We start from the raw sequence: 23,755 nt of genomic DNA on the forward strand, positions 1-23,755 counted from the left end.
AATATTGATCTATGCCCTTGACTTGTGACACCTTAATCCGAAGCAATACAATGTAGCTACATTTATTTTTACATCACTGGAACGCCCTAGACACACTTGCTATAAGGTAGTTATATGTGTAAAAGTTTCATTTACACTTTTCATCAGTATTTGGTATGTGTGCCAAACATAGCAGGATCTTTGACGTTACAGCCTCGCTCCACTGTCCAAGCTCTCCTGTGCTGGTCTAAGAAGGGCAGTGTCCACAGTTTGGGAACCACGGCTTTAAAGGAGCAGTGATCACAGCTGATGCACTAAGAAATGCAAGAATATAAACTTTTCAAATTAATAATTGGTTCCCAGCATTTTTCCATCTTTACTTGAAACTAATTCCAGTGACATCTAGAACTACACTCTTTCTTCAATTATCTCCAACATTGAAGTTACACAAGAATCGAATGTCTAAATTCACAAACCTTTTAAAATCACCTATGAAAAAATGTCTACATCTTGATAGCTTCTATGTAAAAATGTTCTTGGAGTTAATTTTTGCTTAAATATAAAATACTAAAGTTCACCATGAAATAAGGAAGGAAAGAAGAACAGCAATGAGGGAAAGACAAAAGAAGAAAGGCTGCAGGGAGGAAAGGAAGGAAGGGGAAACAGAAGACAGGAAAGATGGACGCATACAAATATTTTTCCAAACTCATGTTGTCTTTTTCCATGATTATCCAGACATGGAATACTGAAATCCAGTATCCTGGTGAATGTGCTTGGATATATGTTTTAGGTCTAATTTATTTTTCTACACACCAACTAGTGATACTACATAGAAGACAGAACACTGCATGCTTTCTTTGTAGGCCCAGATGTGTCTGTTACCAACCACAATGCTGCCATTTTGTAGCATGTTCAGTTGCATGCTGAATCTATAATTTATCCAGCTACAGAAATACATAAATGTTTAATACGTCAGAGGCGGCAGGGGCCTGTCAAATGCATGACCTTGAAACGTCCTTTAAAACATCACAAGGCAGCAGCGCCTGGGCCAGTAAAGCTGCCAGCGCCAAACAACAGGCAACACGACACGGTGGAGCTCTAACTCGTACTTGTACACACAATTCCTGTCTGTCTGCTCATCCTCTTCGCTGCTTCCTTGCCCCCGCCCTCCTCACTTTTTCTCTCTTTTTTTTTTTCATTTTTCCAGGGATGCAAAATGCAGATGAGAGGAGTCAGCCGTTTGTGCACAGTCTCGGGAGAAACTGCCAGTCAAATCCAAACATCTGTACGAATACAAAAATGTGCAGGGTACAGTCAAGGATGCTAGAAAAGGAGCGGGAAGGAGGAGGGGGAGACAGAGGAGATGAGTGGATTGAGAAGAGTGAGAGGAAAAGTAGATAGGAAAGCCAGTGTTCCTCTTCCTTTATGTGTTTTTGACTGAACAAAGAGATACAGACACATTCCTTCCCCCGTATTTTCCATCAAGATATTTATTCTAAAAAGCAGCACTGCACAACAAGGGCTCGGTCCTGTGTTTGCTAGTGGGCTGAGGCGCTAACACTCCCCAGCTGATTATGTGTCTGTCTGTAGCAGTTTGAGCTGCTGCCAAAGGAATTAGGTTTAGTATTTGTGAATGCTGCTCCCCTCGCAGCAGAATGCCTCGCCGTGCCTCTCAGATTTTGAGCATTTTTAAAAGAGAGCGAGGAACAGAGAGAGAGAGAGAAAGAAAAAAAACATTTTAAATAAATGAAGAAAATCACTGTGGAAGCCTATTAAATTTTTAACGTAACCATTTTGTGAGTCTTCATGTGTGTTTAGGGTTCACACAAAAGGAATATTTAAAAACCAAAGCGTGCTAATTGGGACAGGAGATTTTTTTTTTCTCTTCAGCAACGTCTTATTCAAACAGGCTTTGGGCTCATTAACTGCTTCCATCCAGCTTTTGTTTGAAGGAAAGTGGAAAAGACATTTGAAGATAAATAATATTTTGCAATATCTACACTGACACTGTAGTGCTAAAACGCTGATAGGCATTATTTGCTCATAAAATTAACTAAAGCTTGCTTAAAGTTTGAGCAAAATAATCTCAGTAGATCGGTCATATTTTTGTATATGCAATTTGTTATAGTAGTTGAATTTTTAAACACAAATCACACATATTACTAATGGGATACGCCATGCAAGATTAACATGTATTTTCAGCAAAATAAAAAAAATGTATCTAGCTTTATATCATGGCATTTATTTAATCATCAAATGAACTGACAAACTAGTTAAAAATTAATGTACATTAGATGTCGATGACTGTGCATCAGTGTGGGATGAACATAATCATGGATACATTTACTTTGATCTTTCGTAGGATTTTAAAAGCCGTCAAAGGAGATGCAGCATTTCCATTCATTCTTGCATAACTTTATCGTCCATATTAGATATAATCCAACTAAATGACACAGGAGTTATCGTTGCCGCTATCTATAATCCGCTGTAAAGCTCTGCACAGTTAGTTGTCATTGGTAACATACCGCAGACAGACTACTGCCCACATGTGTCGGCTCCAATGAGTTCTTCAAACAAAGTCACTGTCATACACATACAGCTATAGAGACGGTATTTATAACAACTGCATCAATAACACAAAGGCACAAACTCACCCAATGTGACCATTTAAGCTCATTTAAAACTTGGTGCTCTTAACTCAAAGTGGAAGACTTCTCAGAGAGGGTGTTTACCTCTTGTCCTTGTCTGAGATGCACTTAGTGAAAGTCAGGAAAACAACTATTCTGCATGTTGATGAAACATTATCTTTGCTGCTCTCTGTGTATTGTGCATTAAGTCGAATCAACAAAGTTGATTTTGACAAGAAACATCCACCCTTAAATACATGCCACTTTTCATCTCTGCTAGTTTTGTGAATTACAATTCAAGTCAGAAAAACACCATTCTATAATTTCGATGGAACAGATAATAAACCCTGAAGTAGTCTGAATGGAGAGGCTTAAAGTTAAGTAAGGAGTTTCTCATCTTGATATTAGTTTAGGAAAGTAGAACGCTTGGCTACATGGATTGCAAGTTAGTTTTATTATCAGAGGTCTGACATGGTCAGGAGGAAGATTTGCTGCTTTAACTATCTTAAGATATTACATTTTCAAACTGAAATGTAAAAATTAAAAGAACTAATAAAAGGGATTTTCAATTTACAGATTGATTAGAGAAAACTTGTGTTATAATCCTTTTTGTTATTATTCACTTAGTGGTGGTGCCCTGGGTTTATGTAGATCTCAGCTGGGGCCTTTCTTTGTTTTCAAACTTTAAATTAAAAGTGGAAAAAGCACCTACTGACCTGCACTGATCAGAGCTGATCAAGGAATCATTTTCCAATCTGAATTTCTGGCTGTTAAGTGATTGATGAAAAATACATCAATCACTTCTTTATGATGTCTCAAATCATCTTCATTGCTCCTCAAATCAATACTCACCTTTGAAACAACACAAATGTCTACTGTTACCTGGTATTTTTTTATGTGGGGTAACATTTAAATTTCTCAACAGCACACAGTTTGTGGGCAGCAGCTAATAAATTCCTAACACACCCCATCTTATTAGTTCTGATGTGTAACCTTGGAGCAGATGATGTTATGCCTGAGGGTAGTATAGTCAAAGCACAGTTGTGTGTACATATATTTAAATAAATATATGAATAAATATTACAGATACTCACACTACTGGGTCCTATCAGTCTTCCTGATAGGACGCAGTGTCCTATTCATTAAAGCATTTAAGACCAATGAACATTTCCTTTTTTTCCCTCATCTCTTCCACTCTTGATTCATATCCTGTTTTCACTCTTATTTCTGTCAAACACTGCACAATCTTACTGATGTAATCTTTAGATACAGCCTACACATTATATACGGTGTTCTTACATCAGTCTTGTGTTCCTTTGCATGCTGACATAAGGCTGAAGGCCTCAATGTTTCATAACTAAGTCAGCCCGAAAGGAATTGCCTTCATTTCTGTTAGCATTTCGATGGCATTTCACTAAAAGTAGCATGAGCACAAATATTATTCATTGGACAGTAAAAGTCAGCCACCCATCATGAAAGCAAATGGATGCACACGCGATTCCAAACAATACTATTGAGTGCATTCAGAGAGAAACAAGGTTTTCTATTACAGGTATAAAACACAGGAAGATAAATGGTTTCTGGTTTTATTAGTGAACCTGTCACTTGGCGGCCAGGATGGAATGGATAGATAGATGTGACAATGATTCTGAGGACGGTGAGCGAAGCTGATAACTAAACCATAAAGTCCTCATGCTGGCAGTGGACATGGGCTGGTTACCACTATCAAGGTTTTAAAAAGCCACTAACATTTTTCAACAAATTGTTTAAAGCTTTTTTACTGAGAGGCTAGAGAAGGTGCTGTACAGATCAACTTTTTTCTACATGAACTGAGCACAGAGTAATGCGATATTGCCCCTCCTGCACTTATTGCTGCACACTATGAGCCAGCAGGTTTAAAGAAGTCTATTGCACTTCTTCTTCCTGCTGGGAAACATGTCAGAGTGTGTTACTAAGCAGGTGACACCCATCACTCTTGCTAAACCTGCACAATATAACAAAACACTCAATTGCTGGAATATTGTTCACTGTTGTGATGATGTTATCAACTGTGGCTAACACAAGTTTTTCTCTCTCTTCGATATTTGACGATCGCAATGTTAAACTCCTCTCCACGAACTTTAGTGTCCCACCATAATTTACATCAGTCGAGCATCAAGAGTAGGAAAAAAGTGAAAAAAATTGGATGAATATTTTAACTGAGATGCAGAGTGAATGCAGGGAATCTGAAATATTATATTCAATCCAGTAGCGGCACTTGCATGAATACTGTCCTGGATGAGCCACTTTACACCAAAGAATGTAATAAGAGATTTGTTTATCTAACTTTAGAAAGCAAACCACTACTTTTCTTTTAAGTTTTTACAAACCCAAATTGTGTGTGGTATGACAATGCATTAAGGTTTAAATGCTAGTCTCAATTTAAGGTTGTCTTAATGTCTAGAGAAAGGAGAGGGTTTTTTGTGTTTTCACAAAAACAAAACATTTAACAAATCTCAAACACTGATGTAAAGAATATGTTGAACTGTAGATTAAAAAACAAAACGCTTGTTTTAGTCCTGATTTGAAAACTAGATGCTGATACCAACTTTAGTTTGAAAACCAGAAGTCTGTTACAGTCATGTTTTGAATGAATGGACATAACAGTGACCAACAGAAAACTAGTTTAGAGCACTGTTGCTAATCCTCCCAATTTTATTCACTACCCGATCTTTGTGAATGTGATATTGTAAGTATTATTGTTGCAACAATGGCAGTGATTTAATGTATTGTGCAGTACCAAGTCTTCTAAAGGTAATAGAAAGATGGCTAGCACAATAGACAACCCAACTGATAAACTAGCTAATATCAGCTTGTTTATACTCCCAGTGTTACTATGCAGATAGTGGGACAGTAAAAGTCAGAACACTCTAAACAAGAAGCATTCTTACTTCAGAATGAAATGCTGACAAACTTTGACAGCATGTCTTTATAATTTTGCTAAATGTTATGTATTAAAATCAAAATGTTACAGATTACATTATTCTAACTAAACTAATGAATGTGTCATAATATGTTAGAAGCCATATAGGTTCTATATATTGAATACACATTGGCTGTGTATTCATGCTTTTTAGTAAAAAAAAAAACAACAACATGGTATTTTACTAAATGTTATCCTACCAGCCCAAGCCTACTGCCCAATAGTCATGCAAACACGTTAACGTATTACTAGAAAAACATAAAACTTGAAGGCAGTCAGTGGATGTTCAAAATTCCAGCATATATATTTGGTTTTCCTTCCTTTGCATAGGCAAACAAACTCCTACTGTGTGCACATTGCCCTGCTTGGCAGCATCTCGACTCATGCAACTTACATGCAATACTTTGGATGCACTTTCTCTCACATGTGTAAATCCACCCAGTTTATTTATTTATTTATTTTTTTTTACAAATGTACAGTCCACAATGCTGCAGGGGAAAATCCTTCTTGCTGCAGAGTTGTGCAAAGGCAGCAAAGCGGCGGGGTGGGAGACACTTACAGTCATGGTGTTAACATAAAATGGGTGCTATCTTCTAGTTAAACACATCCCTTCCCTTTTTTTTTCCATTTTCCCCATTCCTCTACACACACCCACACAACTCCTATCATCAACATTTTCTGCCTCCAGAATTTTGAAACTAACCCCCTGCTGCAATCTTCTTCGCTGCAAGAACCTCACACGCTGCATACGAAATAGTTGAACTGTGGCACTTCATTGGCTGCGTATAAAACACAAGTACTATAGACACTGACAATACATGTATAATAAAACCTGCTTTAGCTGAAGAGAAACGCTCAAAATGAATTGGCAGCCTTCCTTACCATCTTAAACCCATTCCACTCCATTTGGGAGATGCCAGCCGTTGTTTCACAGTCCCCTCTCTCCTCAGTTACACCAACGCGTCAGAAAGGAAACCCCCCTTCCTACACTGTTTAACTCTCTCCCTGTCTTCTCTGAGACTGCCTCCTTATTTTTTCACCTCTTTTTCTTCCTCTTCTTATCCTGAATCTTAGCTCACGGTGGAAGAATTCGCAGCTGAGCTGTGAGGAGCAGACATTGCCTTCATCCGCAGATGCTGTGAGGAGAATGATGAGTCTGGAGGAGAGCGCTGAGCTGCAGCAAGGCGCTCTCTCTGGTTCGCTCTCTCTCTTCCCAACCCTCCTTGCCCCCACACCCCTCCCTCACTACAACCTCACGCCCAGTCGCCTGCTCAGCTGGACGGTCAGAACCCGCCCTCTTCACTCCGGCAGCCCTCTCTGAAAGCCTGTAATTGGTTTGTGGCATTGCCTGTCACCTACCCCTCCCTTCAGCATTAACACCTTCGCTCTCTGGCTGGCTCCGAGCCCTCTTCGGCACACGCCAACCTCTGGCTGTTTTGGCAGAGAAAAGGCTCTCTGAATCCCAGCAAAGCAATCAATCGGAGCTGAAGTCTGTGCTTGAGTGAACTGAGCAGAGCAGAGCGGCGTGATTGCAGCCTCAGGCGTTATGGTAATAGGATGCCTGTGCAGCACAGTGTATATAAATTAGCTATTACCAGGCACATGTTAAATCCTCTGTACATTACACTGCTGTAGTCACAAACCATATCTCTTCATTCTATACTTGTCTCTCAAAGACATAAAGACTTTGATCAAACAAATGGATTTTGGAACAAATTAAACTCTGTCTTCATGTCAATTGTTTTGGTTGCTCAGTAATAAAACAACCCAAATAAATTCGAGATAAACATGATGTATCATTGATAGGCAGATTGTTTCTAGTTTTCCTTTATTTCACTTTAATGTGCTTTCACTTTCAATGTGCATATTTGTCCAAGCAGCTTTAGTGACTCAATATACATATCCCCATTTCATACCCACGCATTGCCATTTAATTCGGGACATATTTTCATAAATTATGCAAATAAATACAGGTGCGCCTCCAGAAAGTTTTCAAAGTGATAGCCTGTTGGGGGCCACTTTTAATGTTGAGGTGAAACACCAAAATGAAACGCATTGCGATATACAAATACATGCTGGGGTAGGCTCTACAGTTTTAAGCTAAAATAAGGCAAAACTCAAGCTGTAATAATATGACTGGATGAAAATTACTGTGTCCCTTACTCACCATGTCTATTATCAATCAGCCAGCTGGTTGTAGGGAGCAAGAAAAAAGGCCGTTCCCAGCCCACAAATTAAAGAAAAAACAAAAAAGCTAGTAAAAGGCGAGAGAGTGTTGGAGAAGATGAATGAAGTAAACTGAACAAAAGCGTGGGAGTGGATGTCCGTACAGCCCCGTCCTCTGATGTACAATAGGGAAAAAAATATGGACGCACTAACCAGAATCCACTTTTTCTCATGAAAGCTAATTAAGAAATGTCTAGCACAGCTCTGTGATTGGCTGAGGAGGTGAGGAGGGGGGGTGGCGCTCTGGGATGAGCTTGGAGGAGAATATGTGAGCAGGCAGTAGCAATGCATTATGTGAAGGGGAGCAGTTAAAACTATTTTTTATTTGTGTATGTGAAGAATAAGTGTCACCACGCTGGTTGTTTTTATGCATAAAATAGATAGTTTGGTCGCTTGGCTCCATGTCAATTTTTTTTTTGTTTCACAGAAGTTGCATGGATTTATGCTCACTGTTACTGTAATTCACGGGAAGCCTCTTCTTTCTTTTCACAAGTAATTCATTCTGCTTCTTTGTAAACCAAAATCTAGGACCAGTTCTGATTTGGCAGCCGACCTACTTTTCATTTTATTCCAATCCAGTTGCTCTTTGAAAACTGTTCCTACTCCTATAAATAGAGAACCAAGCTGACCTGTAAATGTTCTCTGTTCATTTAGTTGAACTAATATATTGTGATTAAAAAAAAAATCTTGAAGTCATTTTTAAAGAAATCTTTCATAACTTGGGTACAAAGCTGCCTTTCACTGAAATCATCCACCTTCCTTTTATCCCATACAGACAGGAAGAGGGAGCTGTTACCTCCTTTTACAGTTATGTTCTTGGCTGAACCTTGAAATGTAGATTTGCTCACATGCATAAACCCACAAGGTACTGAGACGTATGTCGCTTTATGTCCTTTACGTTACCAAATCATGGGAATTAAATTACACACCGGTTTACAAACAGATGCATTTAACCTATAAAAGCTATTAATAGAAACAGATAGTCATTTGAGTTACATACAGAATTATGCAGGCATGGTATCAGTCTAACACCAAAGCAATAGTCAAACAGAAAATTTGCCAATACTACCTTAATTCTGAATATTAACTTTTAACAATAATTACTATCCTTCTGTAGACCTACAAAAATGTTCAAAAGTCTGAGAATGTTTTGAAACTTATGGTAGAGTTGAAATTTCAAATCACATGTAAAGGTTATTTGTATCGGGGGGAACAAATCAAAAAACTGAACTGCAGCACCTTCCACAGTTACAGGCACCTATGGTAAAGATGGCGAAAAGCATTTAATACAAAATTTATAGATAGCAATAGCTAACGTTATCAAAGATTTTTACACACCTTCACTTGGGTGCAAATAAATATGGGAATTCCTTCAAACAATACACTCCTAACTTAAAATTGTCTAATTGAATATTCATCATCAGCTGTAACCCTTCATAGTGATCCGTACTCCTATAACACACACACTGCATGTCTATGTAGTCCACAATTAACATTTCATCATGTAGCCTACAAATGTAGGAAGTCATGTATTTCCAAGGGTTCAATAAGCTACTCAAATTAATTCAAAATGAGCAAACAAAACCTGGCAGAAAAAATTGGGGCAGACAAAAAGGCAGCTCCACAATGCCTCTGCTTCCTCTCTGACCTCTCCACCTGTCTGGTTAGCGGCAGCTAGCAAGCTAGCCTGGTGGAACCATGTCCCTCACATACTAATGAGACTCTCTACTACGCCCTCAATTAGGGCAGAGTAGTACACACACACACACACACACGCTGCCAAGGGAAAGGCGGGTTGTACAAGCTTCCTATTGTTTCATATAGAAAAAGGGAAATATGCTGGCACTTGTAGTCTAGAGGCTAGTAGCAATCGTACTTTATTTTGACAAAATAGAGGGAGAGTAACACGGAATGAATCTCAATGAAAATGGATTAAAATAGAAATGTGTCTTTGTCTCGCTTTCCTTTGTCACACGCTTCTTTATCTCCTCTGCTTGAGGAGAGGGAAGCTAAATTTGCAGCTGAATGCTACAGACAACAGACCCTCAGCTTTCCATCCATCTCTTATCCATTTTGCTCAGACCTTTTTGTTAAAGATTTGGGTTGGACCTGAGAAGAAATAGACTTTGTACCAAATTCCTTCCAGACTCATGTCTTGTATTGCTTTTTGTTTTTTCTAATTTGATTCTCCAAAGAACACAACATTGACTTAGTCACACATCACCTCGGATAATTTTGTTTTTGTTGCGTCTCTCTTTACAGTAACATAACATGGGTGATTGTTTTTCTATTTCATAATGGACAGAGTTGTGAGGTTGTTTTCTCTGCCTCTGATGTGATCTAAATAGGCTTTTTTCTAAATGAGAATATGATTTGAAAGGGAAAATAGTCTCTCACAGTTTTCTTGCATGGCGTGTTATTTCACTAGATTGCTCCGCAGGATCATGATTTTAGAAAGCAACAACAATGACTGCCACTACTCAGTAAATTAGCTATAAATGCAATCTGTTCCCAACAGTGTGTCGCGCTACATAGTGCTTGTTGTCGTGACATAAAGTTGGAGTTATATTAGTGCCTGTGCATTATAATGGAACAACATGGGGACTGTTCCATTAGAGGAATCCATGTTGAGATACTTACAAACTTCAATGTCAGTAACACTGCAGTATAGGGCTTGGCTACTTTCTCCTCCTTTGCATGATCAAATGCAATATGGCAATGAATAAAAGCAAAAATGTCAAATAAGTAATTAGGCTTAATGATTAAGAGGTCCACTCGTTTAGTGGTATTTCCATTTAATAAAAAAAGTGCATAGCATTGATTGGATGCATTATTTGGCCTTTAAGATGATGACTGAAGCTAAATCGTTTTTTTTTTAGAAGATAAATTATATTTCTTTGCTCCTGCAGCAATACGAAAGTTAAAAAGCTTTTGTGGCTATAGCCCAGGAGAGCTGGACACCCTGTCAGCAATGTGGAAACCCCATCTTACTTATTGGCTCTGGCTTAGCTCCACAAACACACACATACATAAGACCAAAGCATTGCAAATAAATAAATAAATACACAAACACATGCACATGATTCAGTATGAGACTCTGATATAACCTTTAGAACAACATACATAGACTTCAGTAAAATGAACACCTGCCACATTTAGGCAAGTTTTTTAAAAGAATTATTATATTTACACATTGTTGCATTTCCTACCCTTTATAGACAAACAAGTTTGCTGCCCTGCAAATGTAGGTCTAACAAGCTGTGATTAGCAAGGTAATAAGTCAAGTTATCTGCTTGGGGAGCCAAGGCTGCAGTCTGCGGTTTTCTTGACCCCAATTATATGAAAACAGACACATTTGTCTTTCTTGTAAGTAAGGCAGAAATATAATGGTGGAGACCTTTTGTATTCACAAGATGGATTTTCCTAATTCACAAAAAAACGAACAACAATGGCCCTTGACATGAGAATTCTGACTGGGAAAGTCAAAGTTCACTGGGATGCACTGAGTTCAGTATCCATTATGGCTGCCACCCAAATAGAATATAGTTGATGGTTTTAACCATTTATAGGCACAATTGGTTTATATTTCACTAAACCTGTGAAATACACGGTAAAAATAATTAGCTCCATAAAAAGTCCTAGTCAAGTAAAACATCATCACTACATTCAAGTCCAAACTTTTAAGACAAGGCCAAAAAAAAAAAAACTAGCATAAGCAGACTTATTGGCACATACTTAATTATGGATAAAAATACAGTCATCACATCAGTAAGTGGCATCACTTAAAGTACAAAGTACTTTAAACCTTAGGAACAATATGATAGAAGCATTATGCATATATTACACAGTAACTATACCTACAGTTTAATTTTAAAAAAAGATTTCTAAAATGTTCACAGCTTCCCAACTCTCTGATTAGAAAGACTTTAAACCTTGAAACTGTTTTTGAAAGTCATCATCTTTTAAAACCTCAATATACTTTGAAACTGCTAACCTGTCTTTGGCTAGCCCTCATTTTCAACTCGTGTCGTTCCATGACACTTGTAGCAGCTGCCAATGTGAAGCATTAAGGCCAGGATCATAAAAATGCTTTCAGCTTGTGCTTCCAAGATGCTGCTTTGGAAAACAAAGTCCCAGCTAATTGTCATGAACTCCTCTTGCCCTCCAATCTCCCCAGCTTCCTTAAACCTCCCAATCATAGACTTTAATGGATTAACTGCAGGCTGTGTTGTTCCTCTTATGCACTGAGATGCTCTTGCACAGTATATCTCTGTCACTTCCTGGCAAATTGGTTTGTTGATACTGAATCTAAAGGTCTGAACTGTGGTTGTGCTGCTTGGGTAGCAGCCGGTTCTGATAACAAGTGTGAAAGAGAAGGTAAAGAATAGCGTGTGCAGTGTTGCAGGTTTGCTTTAAAAAATGCAGAGTGCAGGCAGTGATAATTGTGGGCGCTCTCGGTGTGAGTCTTGTTAACTGTCAGGCGCAGTGTTTCAACACCTGTCTTATGTTTCACTCTGCATAATAAGGCTTCTATATAAAAAGTGAGGATGCCGGTTGAGGTGTTACCTCAGTCCGCTGAAAGAAAATACCTCAATTATTAACAAGGGGAATGAAAACTTTTTACTTGGTTGATTATTTATTTATTTATATTTTTGTTTCGCGAGAAAAGCTCATCTTTGCAATTTCATATCTGGTTCAGATGAAATTAATGCAAACAGGGACATGAGGCCGAAAACACATTTTCAAACAAAATTATCACCATTCCACAGAAAGGCTGCAACACATTCACCGGAGACAAAACCATATTTCAGCAGAGCTCAGGAGAACAATGAAATCCTTATCGGGTCTGAATAATTTCATTTCAAAATATCACCTAATTTACAGCAGCTGATGCACCAGAACAGCTTCATACATTTATTAGTGCAGTATTTTCTCCTTTACTTGTTTTTTTTTTCTAATTCGCCCTTGAGGGATGGATTTAGTTAGTCTATTGAAGTTCTGGCAGAAGTAGCATCTTGCCGGACTACTCAGACTGATGACTGCCCTTTTTCCTGGCAGGTGTCCACCCTCTGCCGGTAACAATCAGCAAATGAGAATCACAGACTTCAATGTGTCTGCGTCCCCTGACAGTGTCGAGCTCAGCGTCGCCGAGCCCCAGACACCAAAAAGCTGTTCACATGATAACACGTAGCCTTCTCCGCACAACAATAGCTTGTTTGGACTCAGTTGACTTTTGTAAATAGCACATTTACAATGTTTCTTTAGGTAGTTTCATGATCAGAGGTTTGTGAAGCAGCGGCTTTGGTGATGCGTGTTGAAGCTACAGCCTTTCTTCTGCTTAAAAGCACAGAAAGATGGGCGTGTTTCTGCCACAAAAGCTGCTTTTCAAAGGACAATATGTCCAAGATAGGAACATGTTCAAGAAGAAACTAAGATATTGTGGTTAAAAACTAGTCAGGAGTGCATGTCAAGCACGAATGCCTTAAAATCCATTCACAAAGCTCAAATTTTTCTAAATGGTAATAATACATTTTCTTTAACATTGAGGCTCACTATAAATGTCACACTTGATGCTCTAATTAAAGCCTTCCCCTGGAAATTGGTCCACTATTTAATAAAATCCAAGAATTTTCTTAACATTTAAAAGCTATAGATTTGAAGCTCATACAATCAGAAACATCCTGCTGACTGAAAATATGCCAGTCATTATTGACAATGCAGGCACAATTAAACAGCATCAGTGTATTGTATGCAGAACAAAAAGTGGATATATTTCACATTTTGGATAGTCTATACACAAAGAAATACACAATAAACCCTCACAATTTACAAGTACATCTCTGATTTACATGTTGTATAAATCTACACTCCTTTAGTATCTTTATTTGGTAATAAAAAATAAAGCTAATCTAGTTGGAGCGCTACTCTGCTCTAACATCCTATTTCCTGTGTGACAGTGGGCATGACACACAGTCAGCTTAACCCCTGCCTGTGTCACTCTCCCTGCTAGAAACTCCTTAGATCAGAAGTGAATTCTTCACGCTGATCCCAGAACAAGGCTCCGCTGCATTTGTCACAGCCACTTTCTTCAACTTTAACTCAAAGCTGTTTGCTTTGGCTGGAGCTCTGCAGACTGCGCATATGTGACAGGGAGCTGTTTGAAAGCCACGACTTGAAAAGCTGTGTTTGATAAATGGTGAGCGAATGCTTCACTATGTAGGTTCTGCGTGATGTCCGTATTTAAAATGGGGTCTTTAGGCAGCTGCTTTTTAAAATAGTTTGCCTAGTTGGATTTAGTTGAATTTGAATCATATAAGAAGGGTAAATGAATGCAGATTCTTTGTTGTTGTTAGGTTTTTATTACTAATAATAGTCTAATAACAGTGTCGTACATCTGTATTCCGCCACTTTTACTTGCTTACTCCTGAATGAAATGATTTCCAACAGAAATCCCATAAACGGTGGTTTAATCTCTTTTTAAATACAGCTGCTCTGTCGAGGCTTAAAATGTTACAGAATAGGTTTCTAACAATGTAGGCAATTAAGAGTATGCAGAAGAAATAACAAGCTTCAGCAGGCTGAGATGGAAGAGATGCTGCATTTAAACAACTGTTGCCAGGGTTCTTCACCAGTCAAACCTTTATGGAAAAGAGAAAGCCACTGTTGAAGAAAACTCAAATCAAGACTAAACTACAGTTTGGGAAACTCCATTGTCAAGTGGAAGAAGAATGTTCTTTGTTTTTTATGGCCACCAGACAAGATGCTAAGTTTGGTCCTTACAAACACTGCACTTCACCAGAAACACACTATCCTCACTATGAAGCAGAAGGAGTGTCACATTTATTTTCCAGCAAGACAATGACTCAAAGCATCCAGCTAAAGTTACACAGAGATGGTTTGAAGACAACAAGGTGGACATTCTGGCCCAGTCAAAGCCCAGACTTCAATCTGACAGAATCTGTGGCATAACTTGATAAGAACTGTTCACAACTGATCCTGCAAGGAAGGGCGGAGCAAAATGGCAGTTTCCAGATGTGGAGGCCTTACTGTCCGTGCTGTGACTGGAGTTAAACATTCATCTACTAAATACTGACTTGAAGGGAGTGAATATTTATACAATCACTTGTTCTATGTTAAATATTTTTATGTAATTGTCATTGTTTTGGTAGAAACTAGTTTTAAATTTGACATTATAGGGTTTGTTTTTGTAAAAAAAAAAAAAAAACCCAAAAAACCACTTTGTTGTTTGATTATTAATTTGTAAAAGTAATACAAAGGGTAAAACATCCAAGGGGATGAATACTTTTTATACACTGTATATGCTGAAGCAAAGTATAACCAAAGCATAATTCTGCCATTACCGTGTTTCACCTTGGTATTGTTGGTTTTTTTCCTCACATAGATTTCTGTTTATAGAGATATAACATTTTATGTTTATTTAATCACAGTGCCGTCTTGCACATATAGGCTGTGCAGTTGTAGCATAGCCTTTCCATTTTTAGTTGACACATTTAACAGTGGTCTGTGAGGTAATATATGCTTGGGATAGTTTTTAGATATTAATGGTTAATGACAAGGTCTTTACAAAACTCGCTGACACCCAAAGCAGAATTTAAGCTTTTTGATTCAGGTGTTTAGGAGCAGAAATGGATTCAAAAGTTGCAAAACTGTGGTACTCAAGGAACGGGGTCTGCAAAAATATCACAGTACCAAAAAAAACTAACAAAAAATCTTGATGTTTATGGTTGTAATGTAACAAAATGTGAAAAAGTTTAAGGCGTATGATAAGTATTAGCTGACTGTTTTAAACAGCAGATAATAATGTTAATAGCTTTTAAGGCTGTAGCCGAACAGAGATGCGAGGCGGCTTGTGTGGAGCCCCGGAAGGCTTAGAGATGCATTCACTGTTAGATCTGGCATGTGTTCTGGCACCGAGTGTGTATTCTCAACAGGACTCTGGTGGATTAGCATCCATTTGGACGACAGAGTGGTCCGCAGCTTGAGGTGACATTCAACTTCAGGAGGCCAGCAGTCCTCACATGGATCATAAAGTTCTGTCTTGCTTTTGTGTTTTAATTACATGTCATGGGCATACAGGCAACATTAGCTTCATTCTGATTCACTTCAAGTGTGATGAAAAAGAGAACAAATATTTTACTGGAACGTCTTGTGGTTTGAATTGGGTGTATGAGAGGTGACTGTAGTGCTGTGGGTCAGAGGATCATGAGGGTTTACTGGTGGGCTCGGGGCTGTGAGGACGGCAGCCCGTTTCACGTTTGATCCCGGTTGGGGTACATCCATCCTCACAGGGTGACTGCTGTGGTCCATCTGGTGCAGGCTTTAATCACAACTCCCTCAACTTACACAAACACACAACACTAACACTAAACACACAGAGCTTCCCACCCGAGACTGCTGCTCTCTATAAAATGCTTTTATTTACATTCTTTATGTTTTCTCATCTCTCCACAATTTCTCTATGGAAATGATTCCTATTTTCCTCTTTCATAGATTCTATTGCTTAGACCTGAAGCTGAAAAAAAGTAATACCTGCTATCTGTCATGGTGATTTAGACCCCATCAAAAATCTTGCTATCAGATCTGCATAAATGACTGCACCGTGTGGCTTTTGATAAGGGGTAACCTTTCAGAAATTAGACGCATCCAGAGTCCTTTACAAGGCTGGCCATCGGCACAGGGGACCACAGCATGCCCACGCTGCAAAAAAATCCATCTCTGAAAATGTCACTTCATGCTTGAAGAGAAAAGGGTGTAATGCACCAGAAAAAACTCGACTGGTTTCGGCTTAAATGCCTACACGCTTCTAGACATGTTTCAGTTATTTTGTGTTGTTGAGACGTTCGGTTGATTTAGGGAGGAGTCAGGGTGGAAAGCACACACTGTACTATGCAAAAACTGGTTGCACTCTACAGTACAGATAGATGGACTTTGTACAAAAAACCTCAGCAAAACTTTATTTGAAATTTGCTATACCAACAACAACATATTTAAAAGGGTGGTATTATGTATTTTTCAGAAAGATAATGCTCTTTTATAGCACAATCAAGTAGGTAACTATGTTCCACCAGGTGTATGCTAATTTCTGTGACGCTAGTCTGGTGGAGCTGTGAGGGAAGACCCAGGGGAAGGGTTTTCACCTCAACTATATAGAGCACAAAATAATGGCAGACCTCGCTCCTGTCACCATTAGGCTTGTTAGCTGGCTGAAAGAAGGCATCTATGTTTTTCTCACAGTAGTGAACAAAAGAAGTACTGATGCTCACTTTCTAAAACTTTCTGATGTACCGTTCCTTCGGACCGAGGTCCTTTAATCATGATGAAATGTGAGTTTTCTTAAGCTGTACAGCTTGCCAAAAGAAGGCAGACACACATTTCTAGCGGTTAGGAAATATTTACATTACTCTAGGTTACCATGGATGGCTGGATGGATATTTTAAAACTAAAGCTGGCAGTTTATGAGAGATACAGTATGTGTCTCAACCAGCTGACTGCAAGCTAGCTACCAGAGCACATAGCCCTACTAACTGACCAGCTAATATCGGTTTGCTTTACCCCGTGTAAGTCTACAAAGAGCAGAAAAGCAAAAGGGGAAACTATTCTAAGAAATATAAAATGTAGTTGCAGTTCATTTTTTAATTTTTACTTAATTCTATCTTACAAGATCAAAATAACTACATTATTATTGTTGTTATTTTAGCTGAAAAAAAGTTAAGCTTTTGCTTCAAATAAAATTAAATAGATCACATGTATATATATTTTTTAAAGAAACATTGATTACCTGTATACCTGTACTTTGAGTACAGGTACACAAAATGTTGGATATGTTTGAGGGCGCTGCAAGTGGGTTGCAGTAACTTTAATGGTCTCCCTTTCTTGCACTAATGCACACGTCCTCTTTGCATCATTTATTCATGGTAACGGCAGATACTTTGCCTCATCCCCGGCAATTAAAGAATCAATGAAAACGAACTCGGCATTGGAACTATCAATTTTAAGACGAAACAGTGTTGTTCATCAATGCGCCACGATCGCAAACGCAGACAATCGCTCATCTATCGGCAGTATTGTCAGAGCCTCTGCTTCAACGCGGCGCTCAGCTTTGAACAAAAAAGCAGGTTTTTCTTCATGTGACTGTTTTTAAAATGACAGTAGTGTATTTGTCTGTTCAGGCGTGACAAAAAAGAGCATCTGTTATTAAATAAGGGAAAAAAAGACCACGTAATGTCCTTTTAGACAGGAGATTGTGTTTGCACTGTGGATTTTTTGGTCTGAAGGAGAGGGCTGAGCAGAAGCCATCTGAGTGAGATTATCAAAGACGAAGACAGGTCAGTACAGGGCTTGTACCAACTAATACCTCTTTTGTTAGGGTTTGAAAGGTTGGCATACAGACATAAAGCTGTTTTGAAATCGCTGTCAGTTTTACAAGAAAAGCTTAGTGATCTAATGCATCTTACAAAAATGTCTATTTTATTCAGGGAATAGGACTGTCTAAATGTAGCTGTAAACGTGTCAAACAGTCGCAGAGATATTGTTTTCATAACCAGTTTTTGTAGATAAAATATCTCGACAGATTTGCAAACACAGTACTATTTTTTCTTCCCAGACTTATCTGTTTCATTATTCTCTCTGCATTTATTCCCTTTAAACAAAATAACTCCAACTGGATGAGAAAACATTGCTCCATGTTGGCAACAAATTTTTTCCTAAAATTAAACGTCTTTTCTTTTCTAAGACACTAAAACAAGCAGCAGGAAGTAAGGCCGTTTTTTTCCACCTATTAAACTGCAACAATTCACAGACACACTATGGACGTTTAAGCCGCTACTACATAAACTGTGATAATCACAAATTAGTTATGTTAATCCATACATTTAAAACAAGCTGTCAGTGTGGAACTAATATCAGATTGACTTCTACTTTGGCTGTTGTTGGTGGATGTGACCCTTTTGTTCAGAGATTATAGATTGTGCTTTTTCTTGTAAAGCACAATCTTATTACTTATAAAGAAATAAGCATTTCTTTATTAAAGATATAATATTAGTTTGTTTTAGTTGTCTAGTTCTGAATACACATTTAGTCTACTAAGAATTAAATGTCTTTGATCATTTAAGAGATGATGTAAGAGATCTTTCACTGGGTGTTGAACCTTTTGTTTATGGCATCTCATACTGCCAGGTTCATATACATAAATCACAGGCACAACCTTTGCACTATCATCCACAGAGCGGATCAACATAGAACATAAAGCAAAATTGCCACATGTAAGAAATCCCTGGGGATAAAATGGCATACTGAAAAACTACAGACAAACGAAAGGAGAACGTATAGCCGGCTTGCAGCATTTATGTACAGTATTGGAAGAAAAGGTGTGTATGGGTGGATGAGGGGTGTACATGAGCATGCAGACACCTGCTTCATTCTGTAGTGATGGCTCCCAGCGGGACGCAGGCTCAGCTGCTGATCACTAGGCCCTCCCTGCAGCACTGGTGGCCAACACGTGCACATCTTCCAACAAATGTGAGCCCCCTCCCCATGCCTCTTTGTAGCGAGTGTCTGTGTGTTTCCCGTGGCCGACACACCACATGTGCTCACATCAACCATAAACATGACACGATGCACTCGCACAAGCTGCATAGCCCAAGCTCGTGTGATGCTGAATGTGAACTCAAATGTGAAGCGGGGTGGTCATAAATCGCTCTACTGTAGTGGGAGATATGCTATAGGCGTGATATGGTTCAGTAGCGTATCTTCTTTTCTTTTTTTTTACCCCTCTACAAACCCTGTAGCTGAAAGGTTTTTGCTGGACAGGGAGCACTGCATCAAATAATTTGCGACTGAAAGCAGTAAAAAAAGACCATCTTGTGTTTATTCCCTCCAACTTTTCAACTTTTAAATTTTCAGCCGATCACCTAATCGCTCTCATCTCACAAAAGCCACGTTTGTTATTTTATGTGCCAGCACTGTGTTAATCAAGCGCCATTGTGCTCATGGCCACGATTATCATTTCTGATCCCGCAATTTGCACATATCTCCATTTCTGTGTTCCTCCGTCTCTGAGCGTCTCCTTCTTTTCAGTGTCGCTGTTCACTGTGCTTGCACCTGTTTGTGCCTCGGTGACAGCAGGGTTGTAGAGCATAAATGAACTAATTTCCTGGATACAGACAACAAGGCAATCAAGGAAAGGGGAAATGCACTGAGAAGCACAGATGGAAGGAGCTAATTATTGTTATGAAATAGAGATGACCTCTAACTATCTCCTGGCTGCTGAGATTCTGTGGTGACAAATGTTTGCCGGAGTCTGTGCCACCAACCGCCATTTTTACCTCCCCTTTTTTGGATGGGGTTGTTGTGGGGTTTGTGCAAGCCTTCGTTTTGAATGTTGAAACAAAAGATTGTAGTTGTCAAACAAAGCCTAGTGTCACATGGAGAACGACAGCTGCCTGCAGTGGGTAATCAGTGGAGCTTTCCTTAAATTAACAGCATTCAGCTCTGAAGCATGGAGCACACCATGTTCATAGATGTGAGGTTATGAAAATTGGGTGTCAGTGTCAGCAGACAATTTCGCAATTAGACTTTTTATCATTAATTTCCCATAAACAAATTTAACTTCTTCTTTTAAAATAGTCATCGTAATCTCCCTAAAGCTACAAACTGAACCTGCAAATGCTCATTGTGAATGCTGGAATGTTTGTCATTAATCATGCATATCTCCGTGTGCTACCTGTTAATCGCTTTTGAAATTAATTTCTTTGAATGCTCCTTTAAATGCACTGCCCTACAGCTGTGACCACAGGATGCCCACACACTTAATAAGCAGCTTGTTGCACAAACACACACGCACTGCCGTACAAATCTCTGAAGAAAATGACATTTTGGTGTTTGTTCAGAATACCTATGGATCAAATGTAAGTCTCAATAAATTAACAGACATCAAAAGTGTTTCCTTGACCGAAAATGTGCTTATTTATTGATGCGCCGCAATATTTAAATGGTACTAAGCAATATTGCACCATCTTAAAAATACAATGAAATCCTGCTTTTCAGACTCTGCACACCAAAGCAGCCAGAATCTTCCAGCACATTTATCTAATGTATGCAAATGATCTTGCTATGCTTAATGAAGGCACCATTAATCACTTTAACGATGCTCTTTTTTAACCAGAGTAATCATCCAGACATACACACACACACGCACACCCACCCCAACACGCACACATTTTTAAACAAATACACAAACAAATTCGCTTACACAAATGCTCACACAAAAACGTAAAATAAATCCCCAAAATAACCCATTAACAAGCCTTTTTTTTGCCAAAAATCTAACTGTGCAGTTACTAATAACAATGGGTTGAAATAATGTTATCCTACTTTCGTCTAATCTGTTTATGATGCTCCACCCTGCTTAGTCAGTCACCTGAAAATATTATCTGAAAGGTTTCTGACAAGATTAATCAAAAAAGTATTATCTCAAATGCATTTATGCCATAAATTCAGCTAATTTGTTTCAAATAATTTATGATCCAGCACCTTTATGAAAACAGCTGATAACAGTGGGTCTAAGTAGGCAGTCGAAAGCACAAGGCTTCCGACAAAACGCCCTGCACCGATGTGCTCAGATTTAAAGAATTTTAAAGCAAATGTATGGTTTCACTGCCAATATTTCACCGCGTACCCTCACCCATTGCATTTGCATAGACTTGACGGGAACCCCTAGGTACAGTCAGCAGCAGCAGCATGACGGTGGGTTATGAAGGCTTCCGGGAGGCTCCAGGGTGTGGATCTGAGCCAGTTTGAAGGAGAGCCCGAACCAATGAAGAGCTTGCAGCAGATTAGACACCCACAGCTTCGTGTCGCTTTTTATGCGGCCAGTCAGGGATTTTCTTACAACGCTTTTTTTTTTAATGCCTGAACATTGAAGATTTTCCCAAGCCGCTTTTCCCTCAAGTAAATTTTTTTTTACTGTGTAAATTGCAGAGTAATGTTGACTCTGGTAGTAGAAAATGTTCCTGTTTTTTTTCTCCTGCTTGGTGGGAATTTAACTGACATGAGAGTTGCAATTAAACGTAATTAGAAATCCGTCATCTTGTTGATGTTTAAAGGTTATTCTGTTATTTTATGTTTTACTTGAAGTTTTGGGAAGCAGATGCATGTAGAAAGATCTGTAACATTTTAACAAGGACAGAAAATAAATGTTTAACATATTAACCCACTCATTCACACATGCATGCTCACACAAACACCTCAAATTCCCCTGATAACAAGCTGACTGGCAGAGGCTAAAGACGGAGTAGGCGGCCGTAATTGAACAAACATAACAATGTAAATATTTGCTAATACAATCCACTGGGGATACGGGCAGAATCCCACAATTGATTTGCTCTCTTTCTACCTTTTGTTTTTTGCTGTTTTCTTCAATACACACAACCCAACAGTTTTTTTTTTAATCTAAACTCCTATCTCCCTGTTTCTTTTGTGGTAAATATGCTTCCCTGTGTTCATTAAATATATTTAGATACATTGTTCTGTCTACTATCCTCTTACCAGGGGTGACCTGTAGCCCATCTGGGCGGGCGATGACAGGGGATCCCTGGAAAATAGCGGCGAGTGCGTCTCGGGGACGGAGCCCACGCCACTGGCTGCCAGTCCCGAGAGCTGCCCGTACCTCGCCATCATCTTGAGATGCTGCTCACAGAACACACACGCTCATACACGGATACGGGAGGAGAGGGGAGGACAGGCACAGAGATAACAAAAGGGAGGAAAGAGAGGGAAGAGGGGTGTGAGAGACGGGAAGGAGAGCAGATAACAGCAGGTATGGGAAGGATGGTGGGAATGCTGGAGGGGGGAAAAAACGGAAACTTGGAAGAAAAAGAGGGAGGTAGACGGGGATTTACAGAAGACTTTGCTCTCGCACAGAAGCATGTGTGTGAATGTGCACACTTACACTTGCACACACAGTTTCAGCCCAAGGTGCGCAATTTCACAAGCAAGCCTATGTTAGATGGGCTCGATGGCTACCTTGGTTTTGATGTAAAGTCTAAGCACTGGCTCTCTGTTTATGATTACAAAGCAGAATGAGTGAGACCCCCCATACCAACCAGCGTACTGCTATCAAACACCCCCCTCTATCTTTTGGGTGCAAAGACACACACACACAACACACATGACAGAATGGTTGGCAGCAGACGTACACAGGTGAATGTGGACAATTGTAACGACAAATAAAGGAAAGAATCCAGAAATCTTTACCTCGTTGCTCAACAAAGCAGCGTTGAGTGTTCGGCTTATTTCAAACATGTTCAGATTCGATGAGGTTTTTGTTCTGTCCTTTAATTTTTTTTTCTTTTGGATTCGCTTGAGTTTCTCTGCTCCCTCCTGATTTCTTCTTCAGAATCGGGAGTCAGTCTCTCTGTCCCGGGAACACAGAAAAATAAAGAAAAAAATCAAATCAATTGAAAAAAGAAGAGGATATAAAAAAAAATCCTCTTTAATTTTTGATGTGGGAGCTGTAATTTTTCAGTCCTGTTTTTGGGTTAGTTTTTTGTTGTTGTTTTGTTTTTTTCTTTCGCTCCCTTGTCTGCTGATGCACTTCTGGCTGGGCTGTGGCTGTTAGTTGGAGGCGTTTGAGCCCAGGGTCTCCGGCGCGCACGCACAAACACGCGTCTGAGGAGTCAATACGCTGTCTTTCAAATTCTCCCCAGAGTCAGCACATTAAAAGCAGGCAGTTGGTAGGTCTGTGGGTCGGGCTGGCTGGCTCCCTTATCTGTCCCCCGCACACTGGCTCATACAATACGCTCCGATCCTCACACTGCTCGCTAGCAGATTAGCCTGTCCCAAAACATAGCACTTAGTTTAAACTCCCCTCCCTTTTTGCTCTCTCTCGCTCTCTCTGTCTCGCTCCTTCTGGCTCCCTCCCTCTCTAACTCCATCGCTCTCC

At 39.3% G+C, this 23,755-nt stretch overlaps 1 protein-coding gene across 8 annotated transcripts in view; it reads right to left on the reverse strand.

Annotated features, from left to right (window-relative positions):
• elavl4 (ELAV like RNA binding protein 4) overlaps positions 1 to 23,740 on the reverse strand; it is a 90,296-nt gene extending 66,556 nt beyond the window's left edge. For 2 of the 8 annotated variants that reach the window (XM_005806363.2, XM_023339656.1), the window contains exons 1-2: positions 23,068 to 23,737; positions 22,360 to 22,500 (exon numbers count right to left, since the gene is read on the reverse strand). In XM_005806363.2, coding sequence (XP_005806420.1) covers positions 22,360 to 22,500; positions 23,068 to 23,115 — 189 coding nt within the window. In that variant the 5' untranslated portion in view covers positions 23,116 to 23,737. Of the gene's footprint in view, positions 1 to 6,450; positions 6,740 to 22,359; positions 22,501 to 23,067 lie in introns of those variants that run through there. The other 6 variants (XM_023339658.1, XM_023339657.1, XM_005806364.2 and 3 more) reach the window with 6 other exon arrangements.
• Between the last annotated feature and the right edge of the window lie 15 nt (positions 23,741 to 23,755).

Source organism: Xiphophorus maculatus, chromosome 9 (genome assembly GCF_002775205.1).
Source record: "Xiphophorus maculatus strain JP 163 A chromosome 9, X_maculatus-5.0-male, whole genome shotgun sequence".
Taxonomy (NCBI): Eukaryota; Metazoa; Chordata; class Actinopteri; order Cyprinodontiformes; family Poeciliidae; genus Xiphophorus; species Xiphophorus maculatus.